The sequence below is a fragment of the Lynx rufus genome, unplaced genomic scaffold, assembly GCF_022079265.1.
Source record: "Lynx rufus isolate CCGP_SWC_20201006 ecotype Redwood Valley unplaced genomic scaffold, mLynRuf1.p SCAF_2, whole genome shotgun sequence".
In the NCBI taxonomy this organism is placed as follows: domain Eukaryota; kingdom Metazoa; phylum Chordata; class Mammalia; order Carnivora; family Felidae; genus Lynx; species Lynx rufus.
In genome coordinates this window covers 150,952,688-150,977,260 of record NW_025814834.1, presented here as the reverse complement: position 1 = coordinate 150,977,260, position 24,573 = coordinate 150,952,688, and the positions used below count along the sequence as shown (strand labels likewise).

At 42.5% G+C, this 24,573-nt stretch overlaps 1 protein-coding gene across 2 annotated transcripts in view; it reads right to left on the bottom strand.

Moving 5' to 3' along the window:
• Nucleotides 1–24,573, bottom strand: part of MCOLN2 (mucolipin TRP cation channel 2) — a 57,023-nt gene that overhangs the window by 7,037 nt on the left and 25,413 nt on the right. For both annotated transcript variants that reach the window (XM_047083809.1, XM_047083810.1), the window contains exons 4-11: nt 23,105–23,258; nt 18,446–18,521; nt 18,244–18,340; nt 15,976–16,075; nt 10,298–10,410; nt 8,707–8,856; nt 6,971–7,072; nt 6,746–6,868 (exon numbers count right to left, since the gene is read on the bottom strand). In XM_047083809.1, coding sequence (XP_046939765.1) covers nt 6,746–6,868; nt 6,971–7,072; nt 8,707–8,856; nt 10,298–10,410; nt 15,976–16,075; nt 18,244–18,340; nt 18,446–18,521; nt 23,105–23,258 — 915 coding nt within the window. The remainder of the gene's footprint in view (nt 1–6,745; nt 6,869–6,970; nt 7,073–8,706; nt 8,857–10,297; nt 10,411–15,975; nt 16,076–18,243; nt 18,341–18,445; nt 18,522–23,104; nt 23,259–24,573) is intronic.

Sequence of the window (24,573 nt, the reverse complement as noted above, 5' to 3'; positions counted from 1 at the left end):
ATGTTTTTTCCTATTATTGGTTCTAAGTGATGCATGTCTGCCAAACCACTTTCTGAAGGAACTGTGTACTCTACAACAAGCAAGATAGAAGTGGCTAAGACACAGCACGGGCTGGAGAAAGTTTTGCCACACGGAGTGTTTCACTGTAGCCTTTCCAACCACAGGTCCAGGTAATTACAGCACATTAAAAACAAAGATCACCACAGTGGGAAAGTGTCAAAAGATGAAGGATCACGGCTCATGCCTTCGAAGGGCTCCCATGCTAATAGTGGACAGGCCAAGATACACAATGCCCTGTGGTAGAGCTGGGGTGGGCTGTGTAAGCAAAGCGGCCCTCAGAACTATGGCCCGCAGGCTGAGTAGTTCACCAATGAGAGGAGAAAGGGGAGCGTTTATCAGTGGACATAGGGGAAAACAGCGCTCTACTGGGAAGTGGCTGGAGTCACGCAGCAAGGGCAACCTCTGGTCTTCTACACACTTCAAACTCCTACAGGCCAACTTGAAACCAGTAAAAATACTCTATCCAGAAGAGTGACACAAGCTGGTCTGTGTTTGTTAAAGGTAACCGCAGCCCACGGAAGATCTCCTAGAATGAGATAAGCCTAGGGGCAGGGAGGCCAGTGAGAGGTGAGTGCGGGAGCCGGGGGTTGCAAGGAACCCAGGGGAGACTGGAAAGAGAAGGAAACGAAGATGAAAATAAGTCTGGGAAGAGACACCTAAGGGACTCAGTTTTAGATGAGGCGAGTCTGAGGAGCCAGCGAGAAATGCTGATATTAGGCAGTTAGTTGGAGGCATACACCTGGAGTTCAGGAGCTGAGCGTGTGCAGAGTGGAATTCCACCAGCAGCCCTCCTGGCTTTAAGTGGTTAACAACCTATTGCCACAGCGACTAACAACAGCAGGTGCATAATAAACAAACATCTCTAGGGCCAGGGGGTTAAACATCAGTGGAATGCAAAAGCTTCTATCTAAAGAACAATAATGACCTAACAGGCAAAAGACAATACAGTTTTCAAAAACACAGATGGAACAAGTTAGTGTAGAGTTTTGAACCAAATTCTGTCCTTAGCATGAGGGGCACATGTCCACTGAGTCAGTTTGGCTCTAGGGACAGCCCAGTCCCTGATGAATGTTTACAGGACACCTCGACTCAGAGGTCCAGGTACTACATCACATTCCACAAAGTAAAACCTCCCACCCCCTAACCCAGAAATTGTCCTTTCCCTCCAAATTCCCTATTTCTGTCAATGACTCCAGTCTCCTACCAAAGAACAGTTACGCCAAAACCATCAAATGCTTAAAACTGTGTGTTGAATTGATTAGTCTTCCCTTCTCTTCAATCTTCTAAGGTCTACCTGCGCCTATGATGTTTTTCTGATCCACTCTGATGTCAACACTTACACCCAGATTATTATGAAAACCTCCAAGCAAGTGGTCTTTACTCCAACCTCCTCATCCTGCAGTCCAGACTTCAGTAAAATCTAAACTTCATAGACTATAGACTCCAGGTCATTTCGCTTGCTTAAGAATATACAAAGTCGGGCGCTTGGTCAGGTGAGCATCTGACTTCAGCTCAGGTCATGATCCTATGGTTCGTGTGTTCAAGCCCCGCGTCGGTCTCTGTGCTGCCAGCTCAGAGCCTGGAGCTGTTTTCGGATTCTGTGTCTCCCTCTCCCTCTGCCCCTCCCCCCCCCTCATGCTCTGTTTCTCTCTCAAAAATAAACAAACATAAAAAAACCAGGGGCACCTGGGTGGCTCAGTCGGTTGGGCATCCAACTTTGGCTCAGGTCATGATCTCGCAATTCTTGAGTTCGAGCCCTGCGTCGGGCTCTGTGCTGACAGCTCAGAGCCTGGAGCCTGCTTGGGATTCTGTGTCTCTCTGTCTCTCTGCCCCTCCCCTGCTCACGCTCTGTCTCTCTCTCTCAAAGATAAACATTTAAAAAAATTGCTCAATTAAAAAAAATAATAATAATATACAAAGTCAGGATGCAAAGTAAAAATCCAAACCAAGAAGGTTGGGATAAGTTTCTTCTTCACGTGGTCTCTTGCTCTCTCCTCATCGTCAATATTAGCATCCTGTGTCTGTCTGCTCCCACACACCAGGCCCACTTCTTTCTCTTTTCCTCACGGATGTGTCCTCTTCACCTGACGTGATGTCCTCCTCCACCTCCTTCTCCCCGGCCCCATCCCTGTATCCCACTAAGCCAATGTTGAAGGGCTATTTCAAAGTCTACTTCCAGGCAGACTGCGCTGGCCGCTCCAGTCCCTTCCCTGTTCTCTGTAAGAACCATGGAGTAAATTACTAGCTTGTCTCCTCATTGGTTTTATACACTTCTCCATGTCCCAACTAGATAACACACACCATGTCCTAACCTCCCTGCTCCATGTCCAAATCCACAGGGTGAAAGGGTAAAGCTTGTAACCAAGGGAGAGTAACAAATGTAGCCCAAACAAAGATCATGCCCGTGCCTTTACCGCATCAGCAACAATTCGGAGAAACTCTGAAGTTGCTCTCCACAAAGATCTGGAGGGAATATTCACTTGAGCAAATCACTGAACAATATGCAGATTATCTAACAGTAAGATGGGCAGTTCTCAGAGTCAATATTTTCCATCCCTACCACCATCCTTAAGACAATGAAATTAAACCTGGTTTCTATAGACATGAATTACAACTCTGCCAGCACCATTAATAATTCTTTTGGAATCTAGTCAATTCCTTTCTTTAGTTTCAAGAACCCGTAACAGTCTGTGCTTCAGGTTCCAAAGCTGCAAATAGTTGTTGGGTACATTCTCAAATTCATTCCTTAGTCTCTTGTGTCTCTTGTGCGGTTACTTAGTATCAGCCTAGATATGATATCTGCTTCAATATGAATGTTATTCACAACCATTGTATCTCCCTCTCCTCTATGCACATGAGATGTATTTTAGCCCACCAAACATTTAAAGGAGAACCAATAAAACGAATGGTACACATTCTGCCATTTTGTACCTGGAGAAGTGGCTGTGAACCACACTCGGTTTCAGTGGCCAAAATCCATAGTAGAAGTGAACTTAAATAATATCCAAGGTAAGGAGAATAAGCTCCTAATGTGCTTCCAGTCTAGGACTACATTTATATGGAATTGCTTTGGTTCTTTTGAGAACTAGCTGAGCCTCTACCATGTTTTATGCACCCTGCTAGACCTGGGAAATGCAAAGAGCAACAAGCCAGAGTCATTGCCCTCCAAGAACTCAGTCTAGAAGAACCTGACAATGTTCGGTACACAGTAGACACTTAATAAATCTTAAGTGGTTATTTCCCCCCCTAGGTTCTGTGAGACCACTGTGTGAACTCAAGCACTTGTTCCACAAATGACCACTTTGTGATTGAGCCGCAGAGAACTTTCATTCGAATGAAAACATTACCTACAGTGGCTTATTACAGAGAAGGGCATAAAAAATTGCTTTAAGAGCTGGTACTGAGAACCTCATGCAACATTCAGGTGAGATGATTTAACTGGCTAACAGCTGTTTTGAATAAGAGAGGTGCTTGGCTAAAAGGAGAAGCCTTGAAAGACTGAAGATGTCATATGGGTTCTACCGAACTTCTACCCAGGGCATCAGTGAAGTCCGGCATTTTTTCAGTGCCTTGGTCTTCTCATTTGTAAAATGGGGACAGTGCAATGTAACACTGATTTATTCTTCACGGTGAAAAAGTCCTATGGAAATGCAAGAGCCACATTAGCATAATGTTCTCCCAAACCTCATCTTCAATTATTAAACATCAACAGTCTGTGGTCCTCTGTGTCCAGACATTTTGAAAGGGCGCTGTGCCAAAGTCCATTAGTGCTGGAATCAACATTGGCCAGAACTTGGGTCTCTACTCTCTTTCAGTTGAACCACTGAAATCCAATGTCTAACAGGAAAACAGGAAGCTAGAATATGGAAGTCTTGCTGCCAATCAAAGAGCCTGTGAAAGTCTAGTTCTCCTGATACCTCCTCTTTACAGTGTTCTGTTTGTTCGTTTAAAGGAAGAGTTAGCTTCCATACCCAAGGATTTTAGAAATCCTAGAAAATGCTTGTTGTGGTGCCCAGCTTTTCAAGACTTCAGGTAATTCTCAAGGTCTTCTGATTCAAGAGATGCTGACAGAATCTGAAAATTCTGACCATTTAGATTAATTTGCAGGGGAGGGAGGGGCACAGGGGGCAGTAAACATTTTGAAATTCAGATTCAAAGAAGCAGCAAAATAGAGAAGGAAAACGCAAAATTCCAGAACCACTGAAGGTTTCGCCCTCCACGGACTAATGCCTTCACTGAGTTAATTCAACTATCCGTTTCCCCAATGTATCAGTCTGGCTAGAGATGAAAGATAGATGCCATAAACAGACCTGCTATGCAACCCTAGAGACAACTCTCATCCCTCTGGTCCTCTGGGGGAGAAACGGACAGCAGACATTAACAGGGAGATACAAGTCAAGAGGTGCAAGGTACAATATGGCAGACATTAGTTACATGTGACCACCAAGCACCTGATATACAGTTGGTCCAAACTGAGATGTGCTGTCAGGATAAAATACACACCAGATTTCAAAGTATAGAAAAAAAAAAAAGGAGTATAAAATATCTCAATGTTTTATATTGAGTACATGCTAAAGTAATCTCTGGCATATATTGGATTAAATATATAATTAAAATCAATTCATCTGTTTTGTGTTTTTTTGTTTGTTTTTTTTTTTACTGTGGTTACTAGAAAATTTGGAAATACACATGTGGCTCTCATTTGGAGCTCTCATATTTTTACTGAACAGTGCTAGTCCAGAGAATCCCACTCTCACCTGGATTCTTTAAAAGGACAGAACCAAACATAGGAAAACACACTCAGACTCACAAAACAAATAACATTTTCTTCAAGGTAATCTTGACACATTGAGGGAAGTAAGACTGATTAAGTAGCTCTCCTCTCACAGATGATCTATTCATGGGTCAAACCAAATGCTCTTTTGTAATGATCTGTTTTAGAGAATACCAAGAAAAGCCCTACAGGGCATTGGTCAAAGCACGTGGATTGGGGTCACACAAACCTGGGTGTGAATCCTATCTGCTATTTACTAGCTGTGTAACCTCGGGAAAACTATCTAACATCTTAAGATCCTGATTTTAGGTAAAAGAAATGTAATATTTCCCCTACAGGGCTGCTGGGTGGGTTGACAGCAAGAGGTAAAGAACTTGAGCACTATATCTATCTAACATATAATGCTTGGGAATGGTAGCTATTTTAGTAAAATCCAAGCAACATTATCTAAGCATCTTCCAGAGTAATGATGGGGTAGAGGAAATGGAGGGCAAAGGAGAAAGAACCACTCATCCTGAGGCCTTGAAACCAGTGAATTGAAGCAGAAATTCTTAGGCTCAGTATTTATTCCTCACAGTACAACACTGCCCCCTAGTGACAAGAATGTTGATAAGCATTCAGAGCAGGACGTAAGTGAGAAAGAGAAACGTAAATTTTCCTGAGCGCTAAATAGTAAGTACTCCAGATCTGAGAGATTGTATTAAACTACGATTTTTACTCATGAGTCACCTTTAAAGCAGTGGCATGGAATTGGAAGAGCAATAATATTATCAAGATTTACTATTAACCCAGGGATTGTCACTTTGTTAATTACACAGTTTCTCAAAAAGGAAAACAGTCATCCTCCCTGGACATATTAAATGTAACACTTAAAGAGGAGAAAGCTCGCCTGTGTGTCAAGTTGCTAGGATTTACATTAGTATGATAACACAGGAAGTTGGCGCTTTGTGGACCGCTCGCTTTTTGTGAGTAGTTCGCGAACCAGATTTGATCATATGTTTTGTTTCATGCAACTACCAAGGTCAAAACTGAAGGCTGAGCTGTTCTATACGCTTTAACACAATCCTCTGCACTAAGCCAAGAAACCTGTAGCCTGGACTGTAGAGACCAAACAAGAGGAGACAGAAATGCTTAGCACAGTACCTGACACACAAGCATCAAGTAATAGCTGCCTATTATTTTTCATTGTGTTGTTTCTGTTGTTCCAACTGCCAGAGACCCATGGAAGAAAAACTATAAGATGCAATGATTCCTCTTACTTATTTTGGTATGAAATCAAGGCCTACCTAATTTCATTTCCTGAGGCATCTATCAAATGTACTGTTTTAAAAGAACATCTGAACCTAACTTTGATGTCCCTATGATGCTGCTGCTACTGAGTGAAGCCCAGTGTTAGTTTAGAATTCAGATACTGATCTTTAATAAGGCACAAAGAGGACACTGTAATCAAAACCACCTACAAAGACAAGATGTGTTATCATTTTAATCATAAACCTAACAGGGTCATTCTGGGCAGTCTTTGTCCACCTTCATTCTCCTCAATGAATCTGGACGAAAACCTTACTGCTTTAAGTTAGAAGGATATTGCAATAACTTTCCTCATTTACTTTTCATTTTTACTGTAGTGACCTCATGTCCAAATATTTCTCATTTGATGATCAGCTGGGTTAATATGTGCCTCCTGAAGCCCAGACAAGGGAAATGCACTCTCTAGTTACAGTTATAGTGCTTGCTTTGATATCCTGAAGTCACTTCAGTGTCCTGGAAAGGGAAAGAAAGCCAATGCAAAGGCAGGTCTCACTGAGGTCGAGGGTATGTGCCAGTGCTGGGTAGAAAGCAGGGCAGTGCTGGGACCCACTTGTAAGAGTCCCGAGTGCTTAATTCATAGAAGCAAGGATTGGTGCTACACACCTTGTCGTGATAAGGTCCTAAAACAATCCAGCCACAGAACGTGTAGCCCAAGTAGATCATACCAGCACAAGCACAGAAGCGAAGAACTTTGGGCAGTGAGGCTTGCATCGTTAAAATGAGCACCTGAAATAAAAACCAACAGGAGGGAATTTAAAAGTAGCTGACTGGCACCCAAAGAAGGAATGAGTCTCAATCCTAGTGCCCTACCCGATGCCACATCCTTACGTTATATGCTTGGAAGTAACCCAGGTATCTGATGACGCCAACCCAGACAAAGAGCGTAGACGTTCCGAGCAAAATGCTGCACAGGTCGTAATTGGTGAGATTCTAAAGAATGAAAAAAATAGACATGAGTAAAACACTCCACTCCATTCAGGGTATTAACCTCACTTTAAACTGACTGGAAAAGAATGGACTGACTGCCTCTCTATATGTGATACTAAGAGCCCGTAAACTGAAGAAGAAAAGAGCACAATTCCAAATGTGTTTCTCATTTCCTTTTAGTATTTGAGTTGGTTGAACTGAGTTTTTGTTCAAACAGTATCTGGAAATAGTAATTGCCTTTACTACTGACCTAGGCATTAAAGAGTATAAAGTAATGGTGTTTGTTAAATATCAAACAATACCATTCACCTATTTTTGAAAGAAAGCTCCAACATGATTTGCTAACCCAGTTCTTTCTCTCAAGGACTTTTAAGTCTAATTGAGGAGACAAACACACAAACACAGTTCTAATTTAATATACTAAGTGCAAAGAGAGCCACAATGCCTGGCATGTCACACAGGGTCTCCAGAGGGTGACTCCAGAATGGAGCCGGGCCTGGAGGGCAGGTTGAGAGAGGACACTGCAGGTCAATGGACAAAGGCTGAACAGAGGCACAGGCCAAGAGCCAGCAGGATGTCCTAGAGACGACCACTGATGGGTCCAGGAGACCTAGGACAGGGAGGGAGGCAGAGCGAGATGATGGGTTCCCCAGACACCATGCTGAAAGGAGAACACTTCATCCCAGTTGGGGCCCTGTGAGGCAGAGAGGATTTAGACACTTCTGGACAAATTAGTTTGACAGTGGGGTGGATGGATCTGAGGAATATAAGGAAGAAGGCAGGAAAACCAATGAGAAGACTGTTGTGGGGTGCCTGGGTGGCTCAGTTGGTTGAGCATCCAACTGTTGATTTCAGATCATGTCATGATCTCACAGTTCTTGAGTTCGCGACCCCCATCAGGCTCCGCGCTGACAGTGCGAGGCCTGCTTGGGATCCTCTCCCGCTCCTCTCTCTGCCCCTCCCCACCCCCAAATAAATAAATAAACATTAAAAAAAAAAAAGGAATATGCTATAGTAGTATAGGCCTGAGAGGAAGATATCGTGAAGGAAGCCAGAGTAGTCAGGGTGGAGAGGAGGGAGGCACTTCAGGTGGTCAGCATCTGCTGACAGCAAGGAGGGGAGAAGAGCCAGATGAAGGGGGGGGGGGGGTCAAGATGTAGTCATGGGATTAAATCAACTAACAACAAGAAGGTGTCAGGTGCCTAGTGGTCACTCAGTATTCCTGTCCTCACTCCCCTCCAAGCATCTATCCATCAGTCATGGATAGTCGCCACTGGCTCTTGCCATGATTGGTTCATGGGCCAGCTGCTTCTTCTGCAACTTAAAAAAAAAAAAAGAAAAATGAAGCCCACCCAAACAGCCAATTTTCTCAGTTCCTATTGTGAAGATGCTGAGTTTCCTGGGGGATATTCCTAGGGATATCATCTTTCACAGAACAACAGTTTCCTTAGTTTCCCTTGATGAGGAATCAAGTCAGAGGAAATAACCCAGGCATCTGATGTGAGATGGTTTTATGGATGTGAGAAAAGAGAAAACATCAGGCTCAAAGTAGTCTCTGTAAGGATTTTATATCTCAACGTGCCGGGGGTCCCCCAGAGGAAAAGAAAGAGCAGAACATTAAAATGGGTTGCCCTCACCTTTGCTTTAATTTCCATTTTTAATATGGATCCAATTATCGTCATTAGGTCGCTGATAATCACCAGGATATACCATCCATTGATGAACTCCCACTGGTCGGCGTTACACACGTGTCGCTTGTACTTCTCCAGAAAGAAATTGAGAAATCTCTGCGGCAAACATTTTAAAAAGCATTTCTTACAAACCACACTGCCCTCTGGAAGGAGAAGACAAGCGCAAAACAGTGCTCTCGCCTGTGAAATGATATGGCATTACCTTTCCCAACCTGACAGATCCTCTTTGAGGGTGGGGATTATGGCCCACTTTCCCCCATAATCTATTGCAGCTAAAAGTAAGCATTCTAGTACCTGCTAAGTTAACTCAAACATCAAATGCTTATGTTCTAACACCAAGAGACTCTTGTCATAATTGCTACCGCATAGCACATTCTCAATATTTTACACGTTATCAACTCATTCAATCTGACTCCCCTATGAATCAGGTCTATTTTCAGAAGAAGAAACTGAGGCATGGGAAGGCTAGGCAGGATATGGGTCTGGGCAGCCTGGTTCCAGAGTGTGTAGTCCCAACGGTGGGAGTCAATCGTGACTCCCAATGGTGCCCCCTAACTTCGGCAGACCCAGGACCATGACCTCAGATGGAGATTATCAAGAGGCTTGGGGAACAGGTAAGAGAAGCAGATTATTTACAAAATAAGTTGACAAAGGTCAAGAGGAAGAAAAATAGGGGTGCCCAGGTGGCTCAGTTGGTTCAGTGTCCAACTTTGGCTCAGGTCGTGATCTCACAGTTCATGAGTTCAAGCCCCACGTCGGGCTTGGGCTGACAGCTCAGAGCCTGGAGCCTTCTTCAGATTCTGTGTCTCCCTCTCTCTCTGCCCCTCCCCTGTTCATTCTCATTCTCATTCTCTCTCTCTCTCTCTCAAAAATAAATAAACATTTTTAAAAAAAGAGTAAGAAAAATAGATTGTACACTATTTTCTTGCTCCACGGATGGTATCCACAAATGATGACTTCCTGTATTACCCCTGACCCCAGTCTGCATTTACACACATACAACAAGACAGAATAAGATTTGTGGGGAGCTGAAGTATGTATTCACAAGAACTCTGGGGGTAAAAAGGTAAAATGAAACTCAGGAGAGAATAAACTATTTTTAAAAATAGAAAAAAGTATTCTGTGCTTCATTATAACCCATTTACCATGACTCCCTGTCAAAAGGAACTCTGATTTGAAGACAAAAGATGAAACCCACACATGCTATTACTCTGTTCTTAAGATCACGCCTGAATTTAAGAGGGTCTTGTTTATTCTGGAAACATTCAAAAGCCTCAGAGTTCACCACTGTGCACCTATGCTTAGCAGCTCAGTTTTAAGCAGGATAATTATCTGATCCCACCTGACATGCCAGGAGCCTTACCCACCCTGCACACCTCAGGTTGATTAATGCCTTGTAGGGGGACGATCGTTCAAAGGAATCTAATTTAGTCAAGAGCTCCAAAAAGGGCAGGATGACCCAACATCAACTGTCCACTGTCTGAACAAACAGGATGGAGGCCTAGAAGGGGGAGAGAACATTTGAACACACACTTACCTTTCGTAACCTTAGAGCTAGAACAATGGATCTTGTGCACAGAATAAGAGATGCCAAGCATATCACAATGACAAATGCATCAAACGCCAGCACGTACTGGGTGTTTTTCTGAACTGAGGAACAAAAACAGAATTCAAATGTTAAACACACCTTACTTGGGAATAATTCTCAAACAAAATGGCAGTCTGAAAAGTTCAAATGATAAATGCTTAAATATCAGAAACAAATCACACTGCATTCATTTAGAAGTCTTTAAATAGGGTAAAACATTCTCTGATGTTAAGCTATACATTTAAAAACATAAACTCTTTGCTAAATGTACTAAAAATATTTCCTATAGAATAGAACTCAACAGAAGGTGGTCCATTTGGGCTCTATTCAACAGAGGCAAAACTCGTTCTTTTTCATAAAAACACAAATATCCAATTTTCCGTTAATGAAGGAACAATTCAAAACACTGCTCCTCAGAATCCCCATTTCCTTTCTTTTTTAATGTGCATTTGCTTTTGAGAGAGAGAGAGAGAGAGAGAGAGAAACAGAGTGCAAGTGGAGGAGGGGCACAAAGAGAGGGAGACACAGAATCCAAAGCAGGCTCCAGGCTCTGAGCTGTCAACACTAAGGCGTGGGGCTTGAACTCACGAACTGTGTGTGAGATCATGACCCAAGCCAAAGTTGGGCGCTACACTGACTGAGCCAACCAGGTGCCCCCAGAATCCCCCCTTCTGTTTCTCGACCTTACTGTGTACTATGTACTGTCCCAGTTCTTCTGCACATGGAGAAAACCACCTCTTGGAATGGAATCACAGCAGTAATCAAATTGTGGTCGCAGACTGCACAGTAGCATGGGGGAATGTACTGGAGGAAGATGTACCTGTAACCTCTGCTTCTCGGAGACCTGATGGTAGCATTCCAAGTGCCTGGCCCCCTGCCCATGCCTGCAGCTTCGTCACCTGCCCCTCGGTGCTCTCCCCCACCTTCTCTACCTTGATGCGACACTGTTCTTCCTCTGTCCCTGCTCCTACCAGATTTGCTGGCCCTCTTGCCTCAGGGACTTCTCAAGTGCTGATCCCTCTGCCTGGAGCACACCATACAAGTCAGATTATTCTTTTTCAGCCTTGAGTTTCAGATTAAATATTAAACATTTCAGGTTAGATATTTAGGGAAGAGAATTCCCTAAATTCCCATCTTTATTAGCCCCCTCCTATATTCTCACAGCACTCTCCACAAGTATACATACTCATAGCTCCTTTCATTCTTCTTTGTGTGATGGCCACTGAACCCGTAACGATGTCTTCTAAGATGGCACACACAGCAAGGAACACAGGGACAGTGCAAAAAAGGAAAGACACAGTCTCTGGAGCCTGATGAGCTGGCTCTGAACCTCAGCTCTGCACTCGGAAGCTGTGAAGCCTTGGGGAAGGTCCTTCAGGGTCCTCATCCTTTGTCACCGCCCCCCCCCCTCAAAATAGGTAGAATAAAAAAAAAAAACTCTACATCATAGGGCTGTTGTGAAGATTAAACAAGCTCATATATGAAAGCACTTGGAACAGTCCCAGGCAAACAACAGCACGCATTCATAGTGCTTCTTGTTGTGTATCATTTGATGCCTACCTTCCCCACTAAATGATTGACCCTAGGAAGTGGGGACTGTATGTGTTTGTTCAACACTACAATGTCTGTGCTTTCGTAATGCCTCAGTGTGTTTATGAGTAAGTGGAGAGCACTGGCACATGAGAAGACTACTGAATAATCCAAGTTAGAACCTGTGAAGGGCTGAGGGAGAGGAGAAGGCACAGAGCTGTGAGAGACCAAGAGTCAACCTGGTCTCCAGAGGGACCTAAGCAAGAAGAGAGAAGGACCATCCAGGAATGACTCCGGTTTTTCTGTCTTGGTGAGCTGAGCTCAGTCTGGACATTCATGACGAGAGAGGAAAACCTGGTGGCAGCTAAAGCCACGGGTGTGGACATAGCCACTGAGAGAGACCACAGAGGAAAACACAACTAGGAAGGACGGGGGCGGGGGGGAAGGGGCAGCAAGGTGGGGCATTATGAAGAGATGAGCTCAAAAAGTAGACTGAGAAGGGCCATGGGACAAGGGAATGGGACTGAGGGCAGGTGAACTTCAGTGGCGTGCTCAGAGGGGATTATAAATCGGAGCACTCCACAGCGACACCTCTGCAGAAGAGGCATCTAACAAAAAGACCAAGTGTGTATGGATTTAGTAATGCAAGTGCGTGAGCAACAACGGCAAGAGTGTCTGAGGGCAAACAGCTCATCCTGTGCATTAAGGGCATAGGCAGCGAGTAAGTGCAATTCACTGACTGAATTATTGAGGCGTGCTGAGCTTTAGACGCCTCCACTGCAGTAGGGGGAGCAGCTGGGCCTGCCTCATGGGCTATCAGGAAATCAGGTGAGATCACTTATGCCCAGTGCTTGCTGCAACGGTATCTAGCACCTAGCACTTACATTTACTTTCAGCCGTTTTATAGTGAAGAAGCTTAAATTATCTTGTGATAACATCTAATGAGTAGATAAGAAAACAACTGGAACCGAAGACAGACTTTTTCTTTCTTCCTTCCTTTCCATCTTTCTTTCTATTATCTATGTATCTTTCTATCTGTGTGTATTTCTACGTATCTATGTATCTATTTCCTCCTTTCTTCTTTTTTCTCTTTCTTTCTATGTATCTTTTTATCTATGTATCATTCTTTCTACATACCTACCTAATCTATCTATGTATCTACCTGCCTATCTTTCTATGTATCTGTGTATCAATCTATCTTTCTATGTATGTACATAAGTATGTATGTATCTATCTAGCTATATTTTTCTTTGTATCTTTTTCTTCTTTTCTTTCTTCCCTTCTTTTCTTTCTTTCTTTTTCTATAATTTACCTATCTTTCTATGTGCCTGTCTGTCTGTCTATCTATCTATCTATCTATCATCAGGGGTATCTATCTATCTATCTATCTATCTATCTATCAGGGCTATCTATCTATCTATCTATCTATCTATCTATCTATCTATCTGGGCCATGGAATAAGATGGAGGAAATAGGTACAGTTCTTGGGAATATGGGACTGAAAGCCTTATGAAATGCAAGGAGAGCATCTAATACCTTCCTTTCTGACATACAACTAGAACAAAATCTCTATGATTTCTTATACTGGGCCTTATTTATAAATAGGAAAATGGAGGCCCAGATCTAGAAGGATAAAGCATCCTTCCTAACACAGAAACCAGTATTATATTGTTTGTTTGTTCTTGTCATACTAACTTCAGACACCTTTTTAAATTTTTTTATTTTTTTAAGTTTTCATTTTAAATCCAGTTAGTCAACATACAGTGTTCCATTAGTTTCAGGTACACAATATAGAACACTTCCATACATCACCCTGTGCTTATCACAAGTGCGCTCTGTAATCCCCAACACCTATTCCACCTCCCTCTGCTAACCATCAGTGTGTTCTATATCATTAAGAGTCTGTTTCTTGGTTTCGCTCTCTCTCATATTCTGTGTTAATTTCACCTATTGAGAAAACTAGTTGGCATGTTACAAAAAGCTATTTATGAATATCACAAGTGCTTTCTTACTCCAGTGAATCTGTTACCCCCACAGGAACATTTGTCAAACTTGGTTTATAGAACACTAATCCAGAGAGATGCCCTTGCCAACCTGGTTGGGGAAGTCCTACACCCCACCCAGTCCTCCCAGAGGTCCTAAGGAGTCAGTCTTGCACACACTGCCACTCTCAACCAGGGCTTCCCCTATTTACCACACCCCCTTTCCCTGAAACACTTGGGAAATCACCCATCAGTGGGGAACCTTGCCCACTAATACCTACCTCCTCCAGCCCCTCATGCCTGACTTGCTACGCTTATAAAATCCAGTTAAAGTGAAGACTGGTGGCAAACTTGGGGACAAGTATTCGAAGTCATAAAAGGCAACATGAGGTTTCTCTGTGAAAATGGACAACCCCTCGTTATTTCGCCCTGTGATAACACAGGTAATGACAAGAGGAAGAGAAAAGCCTCAGAGTAAGTGAATGGACAAGAAGGAGCCTCAGAACTTTCGGAAAATAACACCAAGATTCCACTAGATGTCACCCTTGCCTTTGTCCCACATCCCCCAAAGCCAGGGCAGACAGTTTCCATAGACAAAGGTGGGGGGGGGGGATCCACTTTCTCAGCTGGTTTCCAAACTTCAACTTTTTAAGGGTTTCATGTCACATCATTTTATTTTAAATTCATATTCTCCTAGTAACAGAATCTGGTTTCTTCAAAAGACACGGCTCTGGGAGAAACTCAGATGTCAGTATTCCTACTAAGGGGTCTGTGAGGTTAGTATTTCTCTTCACTGACCACAGAAGGGAGCCAGAACTCTTCCCTTTTGAGTAATAGGCAAGGAAAACTCCCCGACATCTAGCAGCCCTGTGGGGAGGAAGGAAACACGTTTGACTGACTAACGCTTCAGTCATAATGACTGTTCCAAACCACATTTCATTCGTGACAAAAGTTAGCTTTTCTCACATAAAATAGCTGAACCTATACCGGACTAGGCATCTGATCTGCGTGTGTCTCTGTGGGAGGCAGCGTGTCTGCTGGGAAAGAGGAACCGCTTTCAAACAGAAAGAAACTAAAACTGTCTACACGGACCAGAACCTTGAGTCAGTTAATGGAAATACTGAAACCAAACCTTCAGAATCCTTAAGATGTATCGTATAACTGAAAAAACAACAAGCCCACAGACAAATCTAGATTAAAACAAAACTAAAAGAGTTAAAAACCATGGGCATTTCACATTTTATGTTGTCCTGACAATCCTGTCTGAGGCAAACGCAGTTCAACAAAACTTGTAGGTGAAAAAATACTGACAATCCATCAACACCATCCTGACCCCTCTGTGAGAAGTTCCACAGAGTCCACTTTACATTATGGATGAAGACATGTTTTCTGAGTAACCACCGAGTAAACCCCCCAATGTTTGGACAGGCTGCTCTCTGAGCTCCGAGGGCCTTGATCCTTCCCTGCTGTCAAAGGTTCAGCTCCAAGTATAACCTCCCCAACCATCACTGGTAGATTTTCTCCCTCTGCCCCCAAAGTTAACCTTTGCTTTCTTTATCCCCATCCCTTTTCACCTCCACCACTTATTCCTATTCGTGACACATCAGAGATTCTACAAGCCGGTCGATCTCACTCACTAAGGTGATTTCTTCCTTTTTCCATAGTGCCCAGCAACCACTATGTGCCAGCTCTTGTTTTCGGTGCTTTCCTTGACATATGAACCCACTGAATACTCAGCATCCTGGAAGGCAGACACTATCATCACCCTCATTTTATAGAGAAAGGTACTTAGAAATAGAGAGGTTAAGTGATTTGTCCAAGACCACAGGCATAACGAACAGAACCAAGACCCAAACCCAGGCAGTCTGGCCCCAGAAACAGTGATCCTAACGACCCGGAACCCCTTCTCTCTTAAGGTGCGTAATCAATCATCTACTGGAACTGAACAAAAAGGCAAGGCTTTAGGACATTCTGTACAGAGTTAAATGCTTGATAATTTTCGGGAGCTCTTTCTTCCTATAGCCATCCAAATAAAGCATTTAAACATCCAGAATCCCAAAATGAGTGTGAAAGATCATCCATAATTCACAACGGGCAAGCATGGGACATACTTACTAGATCCAGATATGTTCAAGTCTTTACATTCTTCAATTTTAGCATCACTGCCAAAATAGATTTTGATCTTGCCACTGTGAGCTTTATTGTCAAAGGTAATCTGGAGACACAAATGTATGGAAAGGTTACCGCCCAGCGGAAAGTATGGTATACTAGATAAACTCTGCTTCAAATATCACTGGCATCCGAACAGCATGCTGATTCAAAAATAATTCTGGGGTGCCTGGGTGGCTCAGTCAGTTGAGCATCCAACTTCGGCCCAGGTCATGATCCTGTGCTTCGTGGGTTCGAGTCCCGCGTGGGGCTCTGTGCTGACCGGCTCAGAGCCTGGAGGCTGCTTTGGATTCTGTGTCTCCCTCTCTCTCTGCCCCTCCCCCATTCTGTCTGTCTCCCAAAAATAAACATTAAAAAAATTTTTTTTTAAATAAAAAAAAAAAATAGTACTGATGAAACTGTTCTCATCATGTGATTCCTTCACAAGTTTCTTTTTTTTTTTTTAATTTTTTTTATGCTTACTTACTTTTAACACAGAGAGCATGAGCAGGGGAGGGGCAGAGAGAAAAGGAAACACAGAATCCAAAGCAGGCTCCAGGCTCTGAGCTGTCAGCACAGAGCCTGACACAGGGCTTGAACTCACAAGCCGTGAGATCATGACCCGAGCCAAAGTCAGATGCTTAACCAACTGAGCCACCCAGGTGCCCCACAAGTTTCTATTATTAATGAAAGAATATGATCCAAAGGGTAAATACGTGGAATTTACTGAATCCATCGTACTGAGTCGTATTCAGGTTCAGAGAAATCTTGGAGCAAAGCAACAACCATTAGTCCCAGGAACAAAAACAAGATTCACCAGTCTTTGACAAGAGAATACAATTATCTCATTTATGATACTGAATGGAATTTAAAAGCACTGGCTTCAACTCACTCCTTTGGGTATGAAATTCTAGGTCTTTGCTAGGGTTGGAAACTATTTTTCTGTTTGCTTCAAATGCTACGGATAATGCTTTCAGAGGTGACAGACTGCTCCCAAGCTCCAGGCTGAATTTAAGATTTCCAAATGCCCTCAATCTTCCACATTATGTTTCTGTCATTTGGTTTACAAGCGATACGTGCTGAGTATCTTAAGGCTTGAGAGAAGTACGTTGGGGGGCTTTCCTATGGGAGAATGAGGCCCCGTGTGTGCCAGGCTTAGCGGAGGTGTGCTCACAGCTCATAGGGACTGAAATGGGGCCTGCAGGTTTAATTCTCCAGCCTCTGGTTTGGTCCGAGTGATATTCTTGGATTACATAGAACGTGGCTTATGTGTAGAGATGTGCAGGCACTTGGGGATTTAATTACAGATCACCTACACAGTCAGCCCTGTGAGCTCTTGGCCTGAGGATTTTTGGGGATTTTGTAATGTGTTTTGTAATGTGTAAGTCAACCCAGGGAGCTTAATCATGCTCTTCTCTGCCAGAGACATTCTTCCTCACCACATCTCAAGACTTATAATTACTTTTATCTCTTTATTTGTTTTCCGGTCTATCTCTTCCACTAGACTGTAAGCTTCCTGAGGGCCACTGCACCTCTTCAGCAGGGCAATGCCTGGTGCGTAGGAGGGACTCATTATGTATCTACTGATTGTTGTTGAATGGAGCACTCCTCTGAATTGCTATAAGGGTGTCACAAACAACTGTCAGCTCAGCATTCAGTTTTGTCCCACGATAAAGGGGGGAGGGAGGAAGGGAAGGAGAGAGGGAAGGAGGGAGAGAAAGCATGAAACCCATGAAATGGGGAGGCAAGTTATTCTCATAGATACGAACACATTCTCTTCTACTGCACATACCTTCTCCCAAAATAAAAGAAGCAACAACTAAGCCTTTGCAGACTGGCCCTCAGATCAAGGGGGGCAGTTTCTGCCTTGAGGTTTGAAAACATTCGCTACAATAGTTGCAAAGACCTTCCTTTGAAAATAGGAAAAACATCCTAGACACTTAAAACACTTGTCATAAACTTTTTTTCTAATGTATTAGGGGAGTAAGAGGTCAAAGCCAATTTTGAAAATTCCTCTTTCCAGCCCAGAAATCTGGCTTTAAAAGGCTGGAAAGGGCTTGCTTCATTTTCCAAAATCATGGTCTCTGGATCAACAATGCTAGAAGGTGTCATTAAGCTGTTTTAAACACCACTGCATCTACACATGTATACAGGCTGGTGTGTTTTACACTTGGCATCTACAACAGGAATAGAGAAAAAATAATAAAAACCAGCTTCAGAAAGACAGACACTTGCCGTATTATGAAAGACGTAACAGTCCGGTAACTCTCGGGAATGAATCGTCTGTAGGTCAATGCCTTTGAGGTGAAAGGAAATTTCAACTTGTAAGAGCCTGAATAAAAAAATATTACAAGATATAAATTATCATAGTCTTACTATCCTACTCTGCTTTCCCCATCCCTGTCTCCTGGGAAGTGAGACTTAAAAAGGTATTTACCGATAAAATTCCAGTCTGAAGAATGACGAGTTCTTCCACTCCTGAGGGTATGTGGAGAGGTCTAAGTGAACACAATCTAGGGCAAGGAAACAAGAAAGACTGTTTCAGGCAAGAATCGAATGTTAAAAGGAGTGGGGCAAAGTGTGCTGAGAAGCAGGGTACTTAAAGTATCTCTCCACAAAATCCGTATTTTTTGTAACAAGACCAGTAACTTTCTAGGAGAGAATCTGGAACTACCACTCTAACCACGTGATCAAAGTTAATGTCACCAGTAAGGGGATAAACAGACATCATGCTCCTCCTGAAATAACGTACTATTTGTGTGGTATTCCTGCCCTATATGCATAACCTCAATCAAGTCATAAAGAAACAGAAAAATCCAGTGAGGAATTTTCTACTCTTTTAAAATGTCAAGGTCATTTAAAAATAAAAGTTAAGGAATTTATTTTGCTCCAGATTAAAGGAGAGTAAAGTAATTTGACAACTAAATGCATTATGTGATCTTGGACCAGGAAAGTGGCAGGGGGTGTGTGGGACGGGCACATGGGGTGGGGGTGGGGGGCATGGGTGGGCAGTTTTCTTTTTCTATAAAGAATAGGACAATTGATGAAATGTGAATAACGTTTGTATATTTTTTTTTTTTAAACATACAAACTGTTTTTTTTTTTTAATTTTTTTTTCAACGTTTATTTATTTTTGGGACAGAGAGAGACAGAGCATGAACGGGGGAGGGGCAGAGAGAGAGGGAGACACAGAATCGGAAACAGGCTCCAGGCTCTGAGCCATCAGCCCAGAGCCCGACGCGGGGCTCGAACTCACGGACCGTGAGATCGTGACCTGGCTGAAGTCAGACGCTCAACCGACTGCGCCACCCAGGCGCCCCTAACGTTTGTATATTTTAGTGCCGTATCTATGTTCCTTCATGCTTTTGAACGTGAAGTTGGTTATGTAGGAAAATGTTTGTGTTTTGGGGAAATGTACACTGGCCTATTACACAGGTAAAGAGACATCATGTCTGTACCTTACTCTTCTACGTTTCAGGAGAAATATTTATACATTGGAAGAATGATAAAGCAAGTGTGGTAAAACGTTAGCCTTCGGAAAACCTAGATGAAGGGATACAAGGAAATCTTTGTGCTATTTTGCAACTTTTCTGTTAAGTCTGATGCTTTCCAAAATAAAAGAGAGAAAAGAAACTTATGTTTTATTTAAGTAAAAACAAATTATGAGCTGTTAACTATAAAAGAATGATTCCAAGTACCTCATATAAAAATAGTCTCATCGTTGTGTAGCTCAACACCTTGGCAGGAAAAGCAAGTAGGTCTAGAAACAGTGAGCGCCTTTCAAGGTCACAGAGCTCTGACACAGAATTGGTGGGAAGCCAGCCTGCCTGACTCCTGCCCAGGCTGTTGCTGCCCCTTCCTGCTGCCTTTGAAATGGAAACGCTGGGCCTCCTGCAGTGCCTGGTACTCAGAAAGTGCTCTAGAATCTTGGTAGACTTGACGGCTGATTCTTTAAGCATCTTCTCCCACTGGGCTTTGGAGCAGCAAAGACCTACCATCACTTGATCAGTATATGACCTTGGCTTAGCCACCTAGCGTGACTGAGCACCAATTTCCTCACTTGTAAAATGAAGGCCAGACTGATGATACTTAAAGGTCCTTCTACCTTTACCATTCTTATTTGAAGATAAAGTAAAAGAAAACAAAACATTTAAACTAAATTGACTTGAGCCAAGTGGCTATACTCCAAAAAGAGAAGGAGCATGTTCAAAATCTCTATGCCAGATACTGTCCTAGGTCTTTTTCTCCTGTATTTCACTCAATCTAAGATATTTGTTTTTTTCACTTTTAAAATATTTCTAAAATGGAAGAGTCTTTTTTTATTAGTATTAATTTATTTTCAAGTTAGCTGACATACAGCATCATCTTGGTTTCAGGAGTAGGACCCAGTGATTCATCTCTTACATATGACACCCAGTGCTCATCCCAACAAGTGCCCTCCTTAATGCCCATCACCCATTTAGCCCATCCCCCACCTCCTCCCTCCAGCAACCCTCCATTTGTTCTCTGTATTTAACAGTCTCTTCTCTTAGGGTTTGTCTCCCTCTCTAAAACAGAGGAGTCTTAAAAAACATTGATGGCATCTTAGATTCAGAGAAATACAACAGCATTTGTTAATTTTATACTGCATGTAAAATTCACCTTATGAAAGTCTATTTGGTTATTCAAATTTTGTAATTGTAATTCTGGAGTTACACTTTTTCTAAATACACATTCAGAGCTCTCAGAAGGCCGGCTGACCTGATGCCACAGTCATTGCTAATGAGACCACCAAACACCTGATAGTAACAAAACCTAAGAACTGAGGGTTTTTTCCCTAAAGATGGCAAAAGCCCTAAGAAAAACATCATACCTCAAAGGAAACAAACTGGTATTAGAGTACCAGCCTCATCGCTCAAAGAACCTCATTTACAGAGCAGAATACTGCAGCGAATGAAATAACAACCCTCTCAGAGATAAAGGGAAGGCAGATTATACGTGTTCTTTAAAAAACAAGGAAAATGATGAAATGGTCATGATGCCTCATGCTGAGAACATGTAGAAAGGACAGGATAAGAAATTCAAAATCTGTGTTATAGAAAATGAAGCACTATTGTATTAGAATGATAGCCATCTAAATGTTGTAAAAACATTTTTAAAAGCAGGATTTATAACAGTCCCCCCAGTGATGCTAAACCATAAAGCTACAGGTCTAGAGGCAAGATATGTCCACAGCATGAATTAAGGGAAACCCTTAGCTTGAAATGCACATTCAATCATGCAACTAAATATAGACCCACAGAGAAAGTGGGCATACAGGCTGAGCATACCAAAGGATGATTATCTTAATAATAAAGATGATGCAAAACTCATGAATAGGTAATCTAGAACAGCTTCTACTAATTCACCTATACAAACTCACCAACGAACCAATGAACTAATTCACCTATACAAACTCACCAACTGCCTCACCAATGGAGTCTAACTCAATTCCTACTTCTATCGTGTGCAGGCTTCCTCCAGTGTGTCTGAGAAAAGAAAGTCTAAAATTCGGTATCAAGTATTTTAAGAATATTCTTTACATCTTTTGAATAGATATGTCAAAAGGTTCTCTTTGACAAGTTACATTTAATAAGTCAAAAATACAACTAACTTGCTAAAACAGTCTCTCTTAAAATAAAGTCAAATTAAAAACCAACTTCTCTCCATTTGGTTAAAACTACTTCATATTCTGATAGAAGGAAAATGAACAAGGATACTACTGCCCAGTGGTCAGGTAATAAATCCTGCTGTCTGGCACTGCCTGTCTTGCCTAGCCACTGAGACTGACGTTGGCCACATTTCTTTCATCAATTTTCCAAGAAAAATCAATTGAGGAAAATGGCATATGAATCACTGGAAAATAGTGGTAAGATGCATCTTAATTAAGTCACACATTTTTAAGAGGACAAGGGGCGTTTCAAGGCTGCTGGCCACAGAACCAGGCCACTGACACCTTGATGATCTCTGAAAGCCACCTGGGACCTTTGATAGTACTGGCTTATGGTCTGTTTCCTTCAGAGTCAAGAGCATGGGACAAATTTACTCATGAAGAGTTTCTGAACAGGAAGCCTGTGGAAACAGACTCAGAACCTCTGTTTGGTTTGCAGTAGGCACCACACTCAGTGCAGAGCCCAACGCAGGGCTTGAATTCATGACCTTGAGATCAAGACCTGAGCTGAGATCAAAAGTCAGACGTTTAACCGACTAAGCCACCCAGGCATCCCTCAGAACCTCTGTTTTATAGAGGTGTTCTTCTATTATTTTACCAAAGTGTCGTAAATTGGATTGTAGGAAGTATGGTCAAATGAACCGTGCGATACTCTCTTTTTCATAAAACCATTTCACAATTACAATGCTCCTAGGACCCCTCTTCCAGAACTGTTCACTTCTTGAGGAGTCATGACTGATCAATCTTTGTAGCACATAACCCCAGTACATAAAACAGGAAGTGCCTTGGGCACAGTAAGTATACAGCAGAGATTTGTTAAATGAATGACAACCACCCCCCCTCCAGAGTCTTAAGTCAACCACTTTGCATTTACGTATGATGTGCTTTTAAATTCTTAACAGAATGGCACAAAATACTTCTACTTGATTAGATACTGACTTTTTGCCAAGCCATCTCCTAAAAGAGAAAATGAGTTGCTAACCACAATTCATCTTTGAAGAACATGAATGTATTTAACATATAATAGCAAGAGCACCAAACATTTTAACATGCATTATTTCGTTTATAAATATAGACTCTTATTTTTTTTTCCAAAAGCCTAATTGCCTCCTCATGGAGGGAAAAACCTTAACAAACAGGAAGCACCTGTGTATTTACCTCAACAACCCCCCCCCACAACAATCTTGAGTTGTACCAAGAAGTTCCATAAATGCTCCCCAGTCCTATGGCAGTAAACTTGCAGTTTCCTGAGGCAGCGCCCTTTGCAGGCATGTGTTAAAGCCCCAACTATGTTAGTTAGCTTAGCGAAGCAAAGTTGATCCATTTGAGCTGTCAGCACATGAGGGGATGTTTGTTCTTACCACAGAAGATGATAAAGGCATATAAATGAAATTATCACCACATTACCTATTTCAATGTCGCTGTCAATATTCAGTGTCTCATTAGAAGGAAACATGGTCCCTTTCTTGTAATGCTGCTTACAGACTTTTAAGCCAATCCTATTGTCTTCGTTTTCTCCATAACCAAGGGTCCCCAGGGATATGTTCTTTAGCTGATGATACTATTAAAAATAGTTAAATAAAAATACTTATGAGCTTTTAAGAGTTTCATCAGAAGTTACAACATATGGAATACACTTTTAGCTATTTTAAATTGTGTATATCAAAGCCCTCAATGGAACTCCCCCATGTAAAATACCACAAGGTGATTTTCTCAGGTTGGGCAGGAAACACCCTGCCTCACGGAACTCAGAACTCAAGTAAACATGCCGACAGAGGCTCCCCCCTCACTGAGAGCCAAAGTGAGGTGCCCTGACCTCACAGCAGACTACTGTCCCCTGGCTCCAACCCCCACCTTAGAAAACCACACTGGCCTCCAGGCGGTTCCTGGAGCTCACCAGGCACATTCTTGCCCGGGCCTTTGCTGTTCCTTCTGCCTAGAACCCTGTGTTATCTAACTGCTGGTTCACTCCTTCAGATCTTGAGTCAAATATCACCGCTCCAGCCAGGCCTTTCCCTTACTACCCAGTGCAAGTTACAAACATCCATCAGCAGCACACAGGCTCCACCAGGCACTGCCAGTCTCCTCCTCTGCTTTATTTCACAGCAGTTATCACTTTCTGACATACCACTCAGGACCCAAGCCATCCACACCCCACAGCTCACAGTAATGAACACAACTTACATTATCTTACATGAACTTACAGTAGCTCTCATCAACAGGACGCTACCATCGGCCTATCTGCACAAACAGGGCTTCATTAACATGTCTTTATCATTCCAGGAAACTTTTGTCCAGGAACATAACAGCTACAAATAACTCTATTGTTTATTTCAGGAACATCCAAAACAATTCATTTAGACCGATCATCAATTTGAAGATCTAATCTAATTAATTCCAAGACTCTTTGAAACCATGCCCCTCTCCCCACAAACCCTCACCTTGTTGTGTCCACCAATCTGAAACCATTGCATCCTGTCTTTAGCCAATTCTAATAGAGCTCTCCCCTCACAATTGAAAGACCCACCCTAAATCAGACTTCAAAATCTGTATTTGGACTTTGCCCTCTTCACCCAAGGCACTGATGAGTAGTCAAGGGAGTGTCTCCAGTATTTCCGTCAACAAGCTCAGTTTTACCAACATGTTTTCCAGGTGGTGTTTTCAGGCAGCTAGCATTCAGTGCTACCTATTTCACTTCATTTGTGTGGCTCTCTCCTCCAGAATTAAGTTCTATAAGAACAGGGCTTTTGTTCATTGTATTCATGATGTTTTCCCAGTGTCTAGAACAGTACTCGTACATACTAAGCCCCCAAATATTTATTGAATGAGAAAAAGAAAAAATAAGATTAACGATCTCTCTCCCCTAAATGCTTTCC